Source organism: Cydia strobilella, chromosome 6, assembly GCF_947568885.1.
Source record: "Cydia strobilella chromosome 6, ilCydStro3.1, whole genome shotgun sequence".
Taxonomy (NCBI): Eukaryota; Metazoa; Arthropoda; class Insecta; order Lepidoptera; family Tortricidae; genus Cydia; species Cydia strobilella.
This window is the reverse complement of record NC_086046.1, coordinates 5,040,768-5,059,387: the sequence shown is the minus strand read 5'-3', so window position 1 is coordinate 5,059,387 and position 18,620 is coordinate 5,040,768. Positions and strand designations below refer to the sequence as shown.

General features: G+C 37.5%; 1 protein-coding gene across 1 annotated transcript in view; it reads left to right on the top strand.

Annotated features, from left to right (window-relative positions):
• The first annotated feature begins 5,205 nt into the window (after positions 1–5,205).
• LOC134741981 (sodium-dependent dopamine transporter) overlaps positions 5,206–18,620 on the top strand; it is a 41,779-nt gene continuing 28,364 nt past the window's right edge. Inside the window, exons 1-2 of the mRNA XM_063674887.1 lie at positions 5,206–5,254; positions 11,017–11,193. Coding sequence (XP_063530957.1) covers positions 11,049–11,193 — 145 coding nt within the window. The 5' untranslated portion in view covers positions 5,206–5,254; positions 11,017–11,048. The remainder of the gene's footprint in view (positions 5,255–11,016; positions 11,194–18,620) is intronic.

Below are 18,620 nucleotides of genomic sequence, written 5' to 3'. Positions count from 1 at the left end.
ACCATTTGTCGAGAGGCCGTACTTATATTTTAACTAAAATATTATAAATGCGATAGTTACTTTGTCTGTCGGTCTGTTACTTAATTAAATAATATATATTAAAAAATAGCCACAACCGAATACAGAACCTCCTCCTTCTATGAAATTGAAGTCGGTTAAAAAAAATCATACACGGATTGAACTAAGTAGCTCCAAACTAAGCAAAGCTTGTACTTTCGGTGGTAAGCAACGATACCTATTTAAATAAATACATTCACGGAAAATATCCGTAACTAAGGAAAAAATACCTACCTTAAAGGATGACTCACGTTAGACCGGGCCGTGACCGGGCCGGAGCTTCCGGCGCTTAATTTTCTATGACATGACAGGTGATCACGTGATGCTTTCCATAGAAAACGAAGCGCCGGAAGCTCCGGCCCGGTCACGGCCCGGTCTAACGTGAGTCATCCTTAAGTATTAACATTTAGCGCAGTCGTGGACACTTATCAGTCCTCAAAATAAACAGCTAAACTGAATGAATAGAATGAACTGGTTACCCGCGGTATTTTCGAACCGGTAAGACCTTCAAACTTTCACAAAAAGCGCTCTGATAAAGGCCGGCAACGCACTTGCAAGCCTCTGCTCCTCCATGGGTGACGGTAATTAGCCTCATGCATGAAGTTTATATTTGAACGAAATATGTTTTATTCGGATGTTTGTTACCGTTATATCATGTTACAAATGCATTTCCGTTTTTAAATTACCATTTAATTACTCAAAATTATAAATAAAAAGTACAAAAATTTGCCTGCGAAAAGCTAGTGAGCGAAACGCTCGAAACGCCACGTGACGTCACGCGTTCGACAGATTAGTGTCATTAGTAGCAAACGTCAGTTGGACCGCCCAACGTGTGACGTCATCACGCTCTGTCGAATTCGCGCCAAAAATTATGAGCGTTTCAACCGCTCAAAAATTTTCAACATTTTAAATATTTTTTAATAAAATAATGTTAAGGTTTACAAAAGTATTTTTATCATTTCCGGTGTTCCAACGATATAAATTATGAATCCAAAAATAAAAATAAATTAATGCATGGAGCTAATTTGGCTGCTCGTTTACCCATGTACAATAATCCCATTGCTCCTAGGTATGCATAACAAAATTTTCGTAACGGAAGTTTCAGATTTACCTTTAATAGATGACTTGGTAGAATCTACCCAATACATCGTCAGCCAAAGACGCTCACTGCTCAATGTAGGTATACGTTCCTCGGGGAAATCCAAGTGGGCTAGCCTCATTAAACGATTTCTAGCATTTTTAATAACAAAAGTGTGGAACTGAAACATGAGCAAGCGAAAGGATTCTATAGTTGAACCACGAGCGAAGCGAGTGGTTCTAAAATAGAATCATGAGCGTAGCGAGTGTTTCAACACACGAGAAGTAAAATACATTTGCACCCGTGTGTAACACAAAACTTTTCCCCTCACTATAGCGATCCACAGGCGTTAGATCATCTTCATCACTGGAATCACTATTTTTTTTAACGATAATATGATAACAGAAAACTCTGAAAGTTGTGTATTTTTACGTGTCGGAATCGGTGAGAAATTTTTTGTTGACAATGTTGACATTTCTGACGATGCGTTTTGAAATTGCATCGACTCAACTTGTGCGTTCAGAATTACATTCAACATCATTAAAAAAACAAATGTTTCTTATGGAATTTAAGGTTTATGACTTAAAATCATTAAATAAAGCTACATTTGGTATTTTTTATTAAATTCTCAAACCATTTATTTAATGATAATTAATATGGAACGAACCATTATTATGAGCGTTTTACGTTTTGTTATCTGTCAAAAGCTACTTAAACACGCTCCATCCAAGGTCAAATTACTTTCCCCACTAGTGGATAAAATGCGTTTTTCCCCGCTTGTTTTAAATGATAAAAGACGGCTTTCCGAGCTAGTGAGGGGAAAAATATATTGAACCGGGTCACTCACGTTTATACACTCGATGATTGCTCGACATGTTTCGCTCCATAACGAGGAAAACATGTCTTTGAAAATGCTTCTTGTTATGGAGCGAAACATGTCGAACAATCATCGACTGTATAAACGTGAGTGACCCGGTTTAATATATTTATGATTTCTAGCATTCTTCATTAGATCCTTGGTCTACTAGTTAGAAGCCTAAATACTCTCGCCGTAGGGTATAAATATTATTTGCAAACCCCGTTATCAATGTTGCAGTTCGATGAAAATAAGGATTTGATAATGGGGTTTGATTATTTGCCATGATATCGAATTAAGTAAAATACTGGTTTCATGACTCCTACCTGACTTGTCAAATGTTTTTCATTTCTCATGCTCTGAAAGAGGGTCATTGTTGTTCTAAAAGGTGTGCAGAAAATGATACGTGTCTGCACTTGAGCATTTTACGTTCGAAGTACGTTTTTTTTTTTACGATAAGCAATTGAAATTTGAGTTTAAATGGATTTGTTATACAATTTCCATTCTGATATTTGACTCTGTATTCCATAAATAACGATACTTTTCTTTGAATTGTTAATTGAAAGTACTCTCAAGAAATACTATAAAAATGTATAAAAAATGTATAATAATACATAATCATGTTTTTCAAAAAACACATGCATTTTACTTTTCTCGTATTCGAAATGAAAAGTAGTGTTTAACTCGGATGAAAGGCATCATTTCTGCCTCGGACTATTGGCGCTCTCACTGCGTTCGAGCGCCAAAATACCTCGGCGGAGATGACTGCGTTTCATCCCTTGGTTAACAATCTACTATTACCTACCTGATCTTAAGCAAAGATAATACCTCTTTTCATCACACTTGCTCGAAAAAGATCTTATTTCATGCAGGTGTACTGAAGGACAAAGGCCTAAAAAGCTATAACTCACCAGTGAGCTATACCTTTTTTTTCGGAATCCATAATTCACGCGGGAACAATATAGGCCTGGCCTTATGGTGAGTTATGGATTCCGAAAAAAAGGTATAGCTCACTGGTGAGTTATAGTTTTTTTTAAATTATGCCACTAATTCATACGAACCAAGTAGGTATAAATGAGTTTTACTTTGAAAATACTGACGTTTACAATTTTTTTTGTTTATACTTTAAAATATTTCATTTGATTAATTTAATAGCAGTTTCAAATATTTTTACACATTTTTCAATTGTGGCTGAATGCCGATGGGTCTGTGCCTCCGATGCCTAAACTGTTATTATTCTGAGCCTAAACTGCATAAACTGCCAAAAAATTTCAAAATGGCAGACGAATGTTTGAAATGTCACCGTATTTAAGAATGATTTCGCTTTAAATTTTGTTTTTTCTTCGCAAGTGTGATGAAAAACATTGTGTGTAACTCCGGGGGTAAGAATATTGTTACTCGAGTATTTAATTCACGACAGCCGCATATTAGACTCGTGCAATATTTCACTTACCCCCCACGTTGCACAATGTACTATTTATTGCATTTACGCCTGCTTCACTCAGCTTCTACTAACAACTTTTGCTACATACGTCATTTTCTTTGCTACGAGCTACGGCGTAGCAGTCGTAGCGATGTGGTAAGTACGTAAATGTTTTCTACAATATATTTTTCTCCACCTAACGCTTACGACCGCTATTGGGGTGAATCCACTATTTTTACCTTGATGATAGCTTACAAAGTCACAAATGCACTGGAAGTAGTGTCGTTAGACATCTTGCTCGAGCTTATTGGTGCGCGTGAGATGCACTCTGTGAGCTGTGTCAAGATCAAAACCATAACAAATTGGTAAATGAGGATCCTAATTATGTATGATTTCCACCAAATGATTGTTCCTGTCTAGATGTCAAAGGCATTTAAACTTGAGAAGTCGCTCTACGTTGTTCAGTGGATCTATATACTGTCTTTCTAAGAGTTTTTAATTATTTATTAATTTTAGGAGTTTAGAGCTATACTCTATCATATCCATGGATTGACGCCGGGTCTAAGAGTAAAGCATTGACTTGCGTGACGTCTGTGATTGCATCAAACTTGGTAGGGTTAGTCTAACTTTCATAGGTTGTTTCATAGGTTGTTTTGCTTGCCATCTCTTAATCCCCACTTACTCCTTAGTTCCTAGAAGCAGATAAGTGTTGGTGGACAAACTTTGCGTGGGAAGTGTGAGAACTTTACTTCGTCTCTATGCTTTATAGTACCTATGTTTATAGTTATTAGACCGACTAACTTCCAATTTGTAGGTCATCTTCCTCGCGTTGTCCCGGCATTTTTGCCACGGCTCATGGGAGCCTGGGGTACGCTTGGCAACTAATCCCAAGAATTGGCGTAGGCACTAGTTTTTACGAAAGCGACTGCCATCTGACCTTCCAACCCAGAGGGGAAACTAGGCCTTGTTGGGATTAGTCCGGTTTCCTCACGATGTTTTCTTTCACCGAAAAGCGACTGGTAAATATCAAATTATATTTCGTACATAAGGTCCGAAAAACTCAGTGGTACGAGCCGGGGTTTGAACCCGCGACCTCCGGATTGCAAGTCGCACGCTCTTACCGCTAGACCACCAGCGCTTAACTTCCAATTTGTAGGTACGCATGTTTATTTAAATTGGTCTTGGTAGCCCAACCTTCGAATTCTTTTAGCCGCCTAATATGGTATTTTAATGTAAAGTCGACGAGTAGGTAGTTAAGTAGTTCCTCTTTTAATGCTGTCATACCATTTCTCACAGTCCTTTCTATATCTTTCGCACGCAAAATCAGTTACAATAGGTACTTACAATGTTATCGTACTTATTAGGTTAAATAGGAAGATTTTTGAAGCTTGTCATGATAAATGTATTGAAGCGTGGATCCTAAAGGGTTACATATTTTATATTTTACATTATTAAATCTTAGGTACGTATACATACATATGTCCACAACCAAACTTTTTTCCATTAACACTGGGCGGGTCAACACCAACTGCTCTATTTACAAACGCAGCAAACGTCCACTAATTCCATATTCACTTCCATCCTTTTTCCAAAACAATGCAACACAACTCCAAAAGGTCTTAATCACCGTACATTTTCCATCAAGTTCAGTCTTACTTACACGCAAACTGTTTTCCTAAGTATAGAAAGTCGTAAGCGCCGCATGTTTACTAAGAACATAAGTCGTTGTGGACAGGGTGGTGTCAGGACGAGGCGTGGCGTCGCCGGGTGTAATCGCCACTTTGCCCCGGACAGCGCGCCGTGCGGACATGGCGCGAACACTGCGCCCGCCGACCCGCACGTAAGTTTTAAACTTATGTTATTTTCTGTAGGCTGACTATCCATTTCCTTTACTAAACCAGTTTCAAATCTTAAACAATTTTTATTTATTATAATTATACATGTTTGCAGTCTGGAAAATCAATTTGTCAGTAGAAAAAGGCGCTAAATTCAATATCTATGAAAGTCCTTCGTTTGCGCCTATATTTTTCGAATTAGAGGCTTTTTTTCCCCTGACAAATGGGTTATATAGATTGTAAATTATGTGTTAAACTTTTAGCGCTTATTATTCGCCGGCGGGCACTAACTTTATCTAGGAAAGCCGGTCGGTCGGCCTTCCTACAAGTGCCCGGCGACCACGTAGATATAACTAAGCACTTTTGAAAGGTAAATTAGTAAAAGAAGACTCATTAAAACACCGAATTAGTTTACAAAACTCTTTAAACTTTTCAGTTTTCTTTAACTAAAGCACACTAAACTTTTATTCAACAGCTTGAGTTTTCATCTGTATCGTACACTTTAATGTCAATGTCATTTTTAGGGTTCCGTAGCCAAATGGCAAAAAACGGAACCCTTATAGATTCGTCATGTCTGTCTGTCTGTCTGTCTGCCTGTCTGTTTGTCTGTCTGTCTGTCCGTCCGTATGTCACAGCCACTTTTCTCTGAAACTATAAGAACTATACTGTTGAAACTTGGTAAGTAGATGTATTCTGTGAACCGCATTAAGATTTTCACACAAAAATAGAAAAAAAAAACAATAAATTTTGGGGGCTCCCCATACTTGGAACTGATACTCAATTTTTTTATCTATGGATAGGTCTTCAAAAATGATATTAAGGTTTCTAATATCAAATTTTTTCTAAACTTATTCAGTGCGCGAGAGACACTTACAAAGTGGTGAAATGTGTGTCCCCCCCCCTCCCCCCTGTAACTTCTAAAATAAGAGAATGATAAAACTGAAAAAAATATATGATGTTACCATGCAAACTTCCACCGAAAATTGGTTTGATCGAGATCTATTAAGTAGTTTTTTTTAATACGTCATAAATCGTAAACCGCAATTTACCTTTCACTCACGTTTCACATAAAAAGTACATTGTTAAAATTATGTCATGTACGGAACCCTCGGTGCGCGAGTACGACTCGCACTTGGCCGGTTTTTTAACATCAAAACCGCGGCAAATCTACTTATTTGCCACTTGTCAAATATTTAAAAATAACTAAATGATTGTTCGACAATCTTTTTCATCTAATGTTAGATATAGAATGATTCAATTTTGTTAAGTTTATTTAGTCTCTAAAAATTTAATCATTTTTTTCTTTATTTTATTTGAGTTTTTACATTCATAGCAATGGAACATTGGAGGTTAAAACAATTTACGATAAGAAAAGGCAGATACAATAAAATGTATTAATAACTGAAATTTAAAATGAATGTCTAAAATAGATAAATATAAATTTAGACATGTGCTTACAACACATGTGCTTATGTGTGTATTTAGGTTAGGTTTAGTCAGTAAAGCTATAAGCTTGCCCTTTGTATGCGTTAAGCTAATAGTTTTGCTGACTGTATGTCAGCAAAGTTTTGCTGACTGTATGTCAGTATCCTATAGTGGTAAAAGCGTGCGGCTTTTAATCCGGAGGTCGCGGGTTTAAACCCCTAGCTCCAATAATTGTTTCGGAACTTATGTAGGGTAGGTGTGTCAGATTTCGTCCAATTATAGGAGACGCCAACTTTGAAATGCAAAAAAAAAATCTTTAAGTACTTTTACTTTAATCATTTAATGTGTTATATATTTGTTTGTATTGCTCATACTTATTGTCTATTTTAGCTTAATATTACTTGACCTTAAATAATATTTACCTAACCTTAAATAATAGTAGTATTATTTTAGTTTCCGACCACCTATGAGCTAGTTTTCGTCCACGTATGAGCTAGTTTCCGACCACTGCATTATTGAGTATCGATTATATATATTTCGTTATAGCTTCTGCCCGCGACTTCGACCGCGTATATTGATTATTTTCGTGATAAACCTAACCTATGCCCTTCCTTGGGTTTCAAGCTACTTGCATGCCAAATTCAACAATACTTAATTTAAATTGGTCCAACCAGAATCTATTGTACAAAATACTATTTTATTTACGCACCGTTGACAACGGAGTGGACGTAAACTAACTGCCAGCTTTAAGAGGAAAACAAATGTATCTAGTAGAAATATTTAAATAAAATCACCATACTGAATATTCTCCTAGCTATTCCGGTTTCCGTCCGTAAGTGGAAGAAAACTAAAAACTTCTTAAAATTGGTAGGTTATTTCTCGTCCACTAGATTTCTTTAAAAAAACTACCATGAACATTTCCCGTCAAAACTTTTCTTTTCTTGTTTTTTTAACCTCTGAAAGGCGCGGATGCGTAGCTGCGACTAATATGTTTTATTTTTTATTCACTACTTGCGAAATATAATTAGATTAGAATAGATCTATTTTATATACATTAAGGATTGCAATAAGTCTAAAGTTTTGCGGTAAGGTAGGTTTATATTCGAATTATATGCAATTCTTTGTAGTAACTCCGTTAAGTGGACGGAAACTAGCACTGGACGGCAAACAGGCACAATTACCCTACGATAGGTATATCATTTGATATTTACTTACCAGTCGGTTTTCGGCGAAGGACAACATCGTGAGGAAACTGGACTAATCCCAATAAGGCCTAGTTTCCCCTCTGCGTTTGAAGGACGCTTTTGTAAAAACTAGAGCCTACGCCGATTCCTTGGATTAATTGCCAAGCGGACCCCAGGCTCCTATGAGCTGTAGCAAAAAGCCGAGACGACGCCGGGAAGATGAGATCATAAATACCATAAAGTTATACAATTAATAAATAATTAATTATACCTAATGATTATTTACGTAATACTTAATTAATTAGTACTTACTTACTTGGCTGGCGCGATGACCCAAAATGAGTCACTTTGCCCGGTCCAGGGCGATATCACGCCATCAGCTTTCGCCGACGCTCACGGAGATCCGCCTCCACTCCATCCGCCCAACGATATCTAGGACGACCATCAGGAATAATTAGTAATATAGAGTATATTTCATAGACTTTTGTTGGGACAGCGTTATCGTTGAAAAACAGCAAATTCTCATGTCAAACCACAGTGGTGCGTGAGCAATGCAAAGCTCCAATACCTACTAAATTTCAGTAGGTAAATAAAATATTCGCAGTTGAGGCTCGTTGTCGGCGCCGACCCGAAATATCGACATCCAATTTCGGTGTAGTGGTGTCATAACGTAGATGTAGGTAACGTAGAACTTTAGTTTATTTTCATATCTACTACATAATACTTTATTTTCGTCAAACCATGTTATTGATTTGCTGCTGGCAAGTTTAAAAAATTGTGAAAATTCACTAAAGGGAAATTTGAAAAAATATAAATTTCCATGAATTTTCCAGAAATTTCTGAGAACATTTCTAACTTTAGGAAAAAATTTGCAACTGTTATTTGTGTAGGTACCTAATACATCTATTCCTGAAGTAAACTCCCATGTATGTTCAATACAATGTACCTAATGCTCCAATATTAGGTACATTTCAGTACCTAGTTGTAAACTCGCTGTCATTCGAGAGACTCGATGTCGGCGCCGACCCGACATGCCGACATCCAATTCCGGTGTAGTGGTGTCGGCGTTGTGACGCTTTTTCGGTGACGCTGCCCGCGACGCGAGACACTCAAGCTAGCAGGGTTGCGAAAATGTTATTTTTGGATCTATTTTATAGACAGTATACAGTTTCTTCCTAATTACATTAAAAAACCTAAAATTTATTCGCCTAAAGTCGAAAATACCTACGTCCAGAATCTTAATCTCGACGTAGGTAATTTTCGTCGTTATCACATTAGAAATAAAATGGAAAATACTTATTTGACGTCAAAATATTACAATAAATAAACAAGTTATTAATATAAGGGGGCCTAGCCAAATGACAATCGTTGATTGAAAACGCCAATCGAAAGTGAAATAATGTATAGAAATGATCACGTGACTTTTCGTTGCATCTGTCATCTGGATATATTATTTTCTTTTCAATCGGTGTTTGTCCATTTACGGTTGACATGTTGGCTAGGCCCCCCGGTACACCAAATAGGTTGCCTTTCGGCATCGTATTCTAGCTGCGATTCTTTCAGGGCACCGTGGAAAACTGATATAAATACTAAAACAAGACAGCTAGTCACACACACAATAACACACATAAAAATACATAAAAATCTCGTCAAGTTTTTTCAATAAATTGTACGTTCACTGAGACAGGGTTTTTCAAACTTTTATCGTATTCAAAAAGATATTCAGGTAGCTACTTGCGTTGAAAAATGTTTTCGTATTCAAAATAAGACTATGCGCATCATGAACATTTATTTTTTCAAATGCAAAATCAGAATTGTATTTTTAATTTCATTGTTTTAAAATTATTTATTAATAGCATTCAAACACCTGGTAGGTTGACTGGTAGTGAATGCCGTGTAGCATAAAATCCGCCTTTTGTCACTGTACGTATATTTTTACTGTGCAATAAAGTTTAAAAATAAATAAATAAATAAACACAGCAAAAATAGGCCATAACATACCAGATGTTTCTGTTTGGCCCAATGGTTGACTGGTAGAGAATGCCTTATGGCATTAAGTCCGCCATTTGTACTTTCTTGTATAAATAAAAATAAATAAATGTATCTGAAAATACAAAAATAAAATACTCAAGCGACAACCCTAGCCTAGCGGCGGTCAGCAGAGGGCCCTTCGTCAGCGCCAACATTTGTCACTTGATTACGCGACCTAATGGAGGGCCATCGGGTATTTCTGGTTATTTCTGGCCAGTAATTAATACCAATACAGGTCAAGCACTCTTTGCTAAGGCGCGTTTTTGAAAAGGGTCTGGCATTTGTTTTGGAACGTCTCGAGTCTTGAAGGTTACCTTGATTTCTTTATAAGCAAGGGCCTGACAGGCTGACACTCTTTGATAGAGAAAGATAGTCTTATTGCGATTCCTATAAGAGGAAAGAGATAATAGTGCCATGCTTTTTCCTTATCACCGACCGGGTGGCATCATAGGTAGGAGGCGATGGCGATCCACCAAAATTTATAAGAGTGAAAGAGAAGAAATCCTATGCTGCCCAAATTTTATATGAATATTCTTTCTCTTACCCCCGGTCGCTCGATGGCGCGTCTATAACTACTTCTATATATTACACTACCGCTCATAACTATTTAGGCACTCGTAATTTTTTCCATACAGTTGTATACAAAATCGACTTTCAGAATTATACCGCTAAGTCGCAGTCGGGTAACAGTTTTATGTGCAGTTTTTTTTAAATTTAACAGACATATCGAGCTTCAAAATGATGTGCAGAATATTCGTGTACATTGCCTATTTACCAAATGGCAAGCGTAAAAAAATCCATAAATCGTTTTCCAGTACAAAATCGTTTTATTTTGTAATGATTTTGAAAATAATTTTTGTATACAATTGTATGGTGAAAATTGCGGGTGCCTAAATACTTTTGAGCGGTAGTGTAATGTCTATAGTTTATAATAATGGAATTTACTTAAAACAAGAAGTATGAGTTAACATTTAATAATGTATTTTAAGTATACTTACGCGACATAGGGGTTACAAGTTTGACATTTCTTTAGGTAGGATACCAATGACAAACGTTGATAAATTAAGTAATGGATCTTTGATTGATGGTTACTTATCTGAATTAATAAAGAACCCATTTGTTGTCAGGGTGGGGCGGCTTCGTCGGGTCCTCGTGTAGGATGTCATTGAAGACGCCGACGCCGGCCGCCGGCGAGCGCGAGACCTGGGGCAAGAAAGTCGACTTCCTGCTCTCCGTCATCGGCTTCGCCGTCGACTTGGCTAACGTGTGGCGCTTCCCCTACCTCTGCTACAAGAATGGAGGGGGTGAGTGTAGCGAGACCTGTAACCTAACCAACCGTCGACCTAAACAACGTGTGGTGCTTGCCCTACCTCTGCTACAAGCATTGAGTGGGTGAGTGTAGCGAGACCTGCAAGAAAGACTTCCTGCTCTGTCATCGGCTTTGCCGTCGACTTGGCCAACGTGTGGCGCTACCCCTACCTCTGCTACAAGAAAGGGGGTGAGTGTAGCGAGACCGAGACCGCAAGAAAGACTTCCTGCTCTGTCATCTGCTTCGCTGCCATCGCATAGTAATTATAGTGAAACGCACACATTTTATTTCATTGAATCTATAATGCATTTTGGCTTCTAGAAAGGCATACATCATAAAAAAGAAAAATTTTAAGTTAATAATACACTTCTACACATCTAGGTAAGTTTCGGAATATCTTACCTTTTTTTACAATAGTACATGCACCGCAAAATACGATTTGACTGCAAATTACTTATTGCAGTTTGGGTGAAATTTCTCTAACAACGCAAGTTTCGGTACATGCCAAAGTAATGCCCATTAAGAACTTAACTAACTTGGTAAGTTGTCAGTCACAAGTAGGCCATTTGACTCCGTGCTCAACTGCGTCGGCAATGTGGGCATAGCTTTGATCGAGGTTATGAGGGAGCGATCGCTTTGACTTGAATCCCTTTTACGTAATCCGACGGAGGAAAGGCGGTAAGGGGCAAATTGATGTGCATAACTATATTTTCGGCAAGCGGGTCAGAATATAAATCGAGTTGTTGTAGAAACGAGGATATTGTATTTTTGGAAGCCCCATTATTTATTAAATTAATAGCGGTATCCTTATATAAATTAAACACAGCGGTTATAAACATAAATATAGTATGAAATATGACAATATGAATACACTAAAAAACAAGATCAGATTGTGTAGAAAACAACAAAAATCATTGAAGGAAGGTGGATTCATTCTGAGGTCACGGAATGTAAAAATTTCAGTACACTACCTATAACCTATTTTTTGTGTTCTATGTATATTTTTCTTTGTTCTATTTATAGTTCTAAGTGTGCGAATTAAACTTGCATGTGATATGACTGATTTATTTCATTCCTTAACGATTTTTACAGTACATATGATACTAATTTACCGCCATAGTGCGGTAACTAGCACTATACGTGCGTATGTCGAAAATTTAAGGAGAAAATTTAAATCGCAACTCGTGTCGATTTAAACCATTCCCTTCGGTCTGTTTTAATTTATCACCACTCGTTGCGAATTTTCTACTTTTCGCACTTGTACCGTAATGTACTATTACGACTACTACTGGTCATAATTCAATGAATTAAAAAACATTTCTACCTAATAACCATAGATAAAATTTCCCATCTTGCCAAGAAGTTATTAAAACCAACCTTGATTGCCAAAAATCGTCGACTAATCCATATTATTATTCCACTCTCGAGCACCATGAATGGCTAAGTGAGTCTTGTACGCTAATTCTGCCAGAAAGTGTCTGAGGTGCGGTCAGACGGTTAACCCCCTTATTCATAAAACTTTACGGGCCTGATTTAGATAAATAATATTTTATCCCTTTCTTACAAATACATAAGTCAAAATGACAGATAAAGACAAACAATACATAACTAATTCAGACCAGTAACGCGTTTATGAATAACGACCATAAGTATTTGAACTTACATAATGGAAATTTGATATATACCTACTATGCCAGTGCAAAACTTTTCTCCAAATTTCATTTGTTAAGTTTCTTGTTTATTTTAGGTTCTATCTTGTTTATAAAGCACATTCAGCAACGTTTGTAATTTATGTACCTAAGCTAATACCTTCCTTGTTTGAAAAAACTTCCGAAAAAATTGCGCTTCTCAATTTAATCCACATCTTTATCAAGATTTCATTAAGGTCACCTTGAATCTATTAATCTCAGCCTTATCCATATAATTATCCTCTCGAGCGCGGTGAATGGCTAAGTGCCTCTTGCGCGCTAATTGTGCCCCTAAGTGTCTTGTCTGTGCAGTAAGACGGTTAAGTATGACAGTTTACTGTGCCAAATCTATTTTTTCTCAAAGTTGATTTGATGTACCTTCGTGTCTGGATTGGTAATTTTATCTCTTGTATAAATCTTATAAATATTGTGAAAATCTTTTTATTAATTTTAATCTGTTTGACCCGGTAGTCCCTGCACCAACTCAATCATTCGGTTTAGCCCATAGTTGACTGGTAGAGAATGCCTTCTGGCATTAAGTCCGCCATTTGTATTTGTACTTTCATGTATTGTGCAATCTTGTTTAAATAAATTAATTATATTAAATTTTTTTTTTAGCTTTTACTAATAAAAAGATTTAAGTAAAAAAAAAAACTACCTATTTTCGGAATTCCGGAAGGTAAATAAAAGTAGATACTTATAATTTAGGTATACATTCTTAATCGTAAATATGGGTCTAAGAAAATTCAATAAGATAGTGCACATTTCTGTCAAGAATTTCTTAAAATAAGCCTTGAATTCGATAATCTGAGCTTAGTCCATACAGCCATAATATTTCCTACATAACGTACCTTCCGCGCGATGAATGGTTAAGTGGCACTTGCGCGCTAATTGTACCGCCAAGTGTCTGTGCGGCGGCGAGAGGGTTGTGTGGGAGCTTAGGTAGGTGCGTGGAACTTTGACATATCACCTGCATTTAATAATACCTACATGTTATGAAACTTATGATTATGACAAATAAAACTGGCGCACCAAACTACAGACGATATCAGAACAAAGTTTAATGAATATGTTAAAACAGATAGTTTTTTCGGTATATATTGCTAATAGTAAAATATTTTTATTATATTTTTTTTACTAATTTGTTACATAAAAGCTGTAACTAATGTAACCATGCTATCCAAATTTGTATTTTGCAAAATACGTGTTTTAAAATGTACTTACTTGGCACGCTTCGTATTGCAACTATGATAAATTTGCGCCTAATTTTGATTAAACGAAGGTTTGAGAAGAGATTTTTAATAAAGTTAATGGAACTTCCTAATTACGCTAAATAAAATACATACAGCCTTTCACCCCCATCCAAAAGTAATTAAGACAGGCCAGAACCCCAACATTTTGACCGAATGTTATATAATTAAAATATCATTGAATTTAGTGCAAAATATTATCAGTAAATGTATGCTACGAGAGCGCTACGGCGTAGCGCGTAGCAGGTATGGTAGGAGGTATTTGTCTGTTTTTAAGTTTAAGCTTTATATTTAACTAGCGACCCGCCTCGGCTTCACACGGGTAGTTCAACTAATTTACACAAAACCTTTACAAATTATACATATAAACCTTCCTATTGAATCACTCTATCTATTAAAAAAAAACCGCATCAAAATCCGTTGCGCAGTTTTAAAGATCTAAGCATACGTAGGGACAGACAGACAATGGAAAGCGACTTTGTTTTATACTATTTTTTGTTTTATTTATTTATTTTATATTCTATTATTTGATTTTTATTCTAATCTTAAGTTGACGATCTTTTAGTGAAAGCCTTTGTTTTATCCCTTTTTGTAAATTACTGTGCCTTTTTCTTTAAGAAATAAATATATCTATCTATCTATCTATCTATCTATCTAGTGATGTGCAGTAGGCTCAGAGAACGAAGTTTTTGAAAAGTCGTAGCGCTTTTTTAGATCACAATACGGTTGCCAATTAATTAGAAATCCTGAGTTTTTGACTTTAGCACGATAGAAAAAAATCACGAACATGCCTACTCGTAGGTTTAAAAATGCACTTATAAATTTTGTACAAAAACTAAAAATATGATAATTATTTAAAAAAAAATTGCAATATTATGCTTGAGGGAACTTGGCGATTACTTTATTTATTATTAATATACACAAAAAAAATTGAAAACACGATATCCGCGGTCCCGAGCACGCACATCTTTTCACTGCAAAACGGAGCCAGTTTACCTTGGCTCCCACTTTCCGAAATGTGTCCCTTCCCGTGACCAACACTTTAGAGCTTCTCGGTCTAAGTTTAAAATCAAACTTAAACTTCGGGTCGACTATTGAGTCTAGGGCTAAAACTGCTGCCAAAAAACTTGGTGTCCTATTTAAGGTGAAGCGGTATTTCACGCCGAATCAGCTTCTCTCCCTATACCAAGCACAGGTACGCTCGTGCATGGAATACTGCTCCCACCTATGGGACGGTTCTGCCAAATATCAGCTGGCGGCCCTGGACTCAGTAGAGCGCCGGGCTTATAGACTCTTTGGCGATGACCCATCTGTCAAGTTAAGGATACAGAGCCTTGAGCATCGCCGTCGAGTCGCTTGCCTATCGGTGTTCTATCGGATACATTTCGGGGAGTGCGCACAGGAACTGCACGACCTGATCCCACCTTCCCCTTTCCATCATCGGACATCCAGGCGCGGGGAGCGAATGCACCCGTTCGTGGTCCACATTCCATTCGTTCGGACGAAACGTTTTGCCTCCTCCTTTTTGGTACGGACGGCTAAGGAATGGAATGCGCTCCCGCCATCTGTATTCCCTGATCAATATGACCTCGGTCTCTTTAAAACAAGAGTGAATAGGCTGTTACTGAACCGGTGAGCTCCATCTTAGGCCCTGTCTTCACTTTCCATCAGGTGTGACGAGGGCCAATCGCCGATCAGTTTATAATAAAAAAAAAAACATCGCACATCCAACTCGCTCACGCTTACGCTTACGCTCAAGAAAATATGAAAATAACATGAGCTACCATTTTTGATAAGGCCACAAAGTCACCTCTGGTCACAGAACACATAGTTATCAAGAATACTCAAACGTAGGAGTCTGGGCATGTACGCCACAAACCAAAGCCGCACTCGTAAAAGAGGTCGAACAGTTGCATGCGTCAATTAGAACGCCAGCAGCAGGGTTGTCACTAACGCTTGCCGAGCTAAGCGAGTTCAACCAGTATACGCACGGGGATATGTATTTCAGAGTTTCATACCTTACTGACTATTTCGTTTCGGGCTGTATTAAATCTCAAAATCCTAAATGTATTGTACGCCTGAAAAGGTAGAGTTTGGTGAGACTACTATAGTAGCAATTAAAGCTTAATATGTAACCCATTCTCAACATACATCAATAAATTTCATTTCATTTCATTTCAAAATCAGCGCTCAAAAGTCAAAATAGTAAATAAAATATCAATACGTGTCAGTCGCCTTATAGGCCTCGGTATCATGTCGCAAATCTATAAGGAAAGCCTATTTATAAATGAGCACTGACTGCTGAGTTTATTTAGAAACATGACGTCCAACCTAGTAATTCACATCACACACACTTCACATGGTGGAGGATGAAATGAGAATATGAAGAATGTTGTGAATCTCGAGGTCATATTATTGCACTGGTTCTCTCGAGAACTTGACTGGCGCAACCAATCAGAATGCACAGCCTGCTCGAGACGGCAAGGCGATTGTTAACCGGCTATTATGCACTGAGGCGCGCGCAATCACCGCTAGTGGCAACCCTAATGAACTCACGGCGTGTAGTGGGTAACCTTACATCGAGTGCTTGAGACCTTACATCGCTGAGTGCGTTTCAGAACGTGTTCCAGTTTGCTGGAGATTCGGGAGGTGGGTATTTTGGGGAGGTGTTAATGTTTTGATTTGGGCCGAATAACCTTATTGTTACATTAATGTCAAGATTTTATAAATATTATTGTTAATGTTTTTACTAAAACTGAACTTGGAGAAATTCCACGACATTATCTACCGTTGTTCCGGCCAAACGCCATTTTTAGGGTTCCGTACCCAAAAGGTAAAAACGGGACCCTATTACTAAGACTCCGCTGTCCGTCCGTCTGTCCGTCTGTCCCCACTGTCACCAGGCTGTATCTCATGAACTTTTCACACATGATGTATTTCTGTTGCCGCTATAACAACAAATACTAAAAACAGAATAAAATAAATATTTCAGTAGGGCTCCCATACAACAAACGCGATTATTTTGCCGTTTTTTTGCGTAATGGTCGAAACCCTTCGTGCGCGAGTCCGACTCGCACTTGGCCGGTTTCTTATGAATCAACACTAAATTATGAAATTGTAATATCACATACCTACGTCGTTCATATAGGTATACACGCAGCACCACATTATTAATTACTAATTAGTTGGGTCATTCTCTGAGAATACGAGTATGTCTGCAGTTGCGTCTAATTGTCGCGACTCTTTTCGTACATTTTGTATAGGTCGCGGCAATTAGGTCGCAGACGTATTTTTTGAGATTGACCTACTTACTTCGTAACGCATCATGCGCCATCTACATACTTGGATGTCTATGGCGACCACAGCCCAGTCATAACTAATCCGCATCAAATTCATAACCTGATATACAATCAGAACCCGCCTCCAGCTTCTGTGCTGCGAGTGACAAGACGCGTGAGGCCGGAAATGAGTCCTTCGTGGCCGGAACTGCCTCTAATGAGATTTGTCGCCTCTACTCGTTTCGCCGTTTAGGATCGTCTTCAAAACTTTGGATAATGGATAATATAGGTATAACTAATAAGCTACCGAGTTAGAGTTGCTGAACTTCTGAGGAAAATAAATTATTTTTAAATGATTTTCGGGATAAAGTACCGTAAAAGGGGGTGTAGGGTTCGCGGGGAGAGTTGGGTTATGAATGGGGAGAGAAGGTTCGAAAGGGGGGTGAGATGGGATTTTAAGACTACTGTATTCCAATTTAAAATGAAGCTATAGTAATACTCATAATAAAAAAAAAGATCCTACAATCTTCCAAAATCACCTTTGTATAAAAATAAAAACCCATCTCACCCCAATTACGAGGACTACGGGGTGAGGTGGGTTTTCCTGTTTATCGTCAATAAGATAAAAACTAAAATACAAACGTCCGGGACACTTATATTATATACACCATTCAGTTTGCATATGTAAAAATAAAATGTTATCGAGGTTTGAATGTCAGTTTAGCTTCTAACTCACCCCATTTAACGGTACCTAATTTCCGAAATTACTTAATACACATTACCTAATTAATTATAACCCATTACTCCAATTATACACCAGACGTCACGCGCAAACCATCAAAACTCATGGAATGTTACGGATCATCATGAGATGTTGATTACTGTATGAGTACCTATCTACAGTAGCTATCACATTTACAACTGGGTCTATCGCGAATTTATTTTGCTACCTTTATTTACCGACGCGAAAAACAACGCAAAATGCAACGCGAAAGTTTTAAATGTAAAGCCCTAATCATGATTGACTTACCTACTCACTATGACTGACCGCTTACAGGCGGGCCGTATTTTTGTTTTGCTTATGTTGTATAGTTGTTTGCCGACAAATTGTTATGTATAAAAAATTTTTCTTAAAATAAAGAACCTTTTTTTAAATTCTTATATATTTGCTTTAAAACCGATTGCGGAATGAAGCTCAAAAATTAT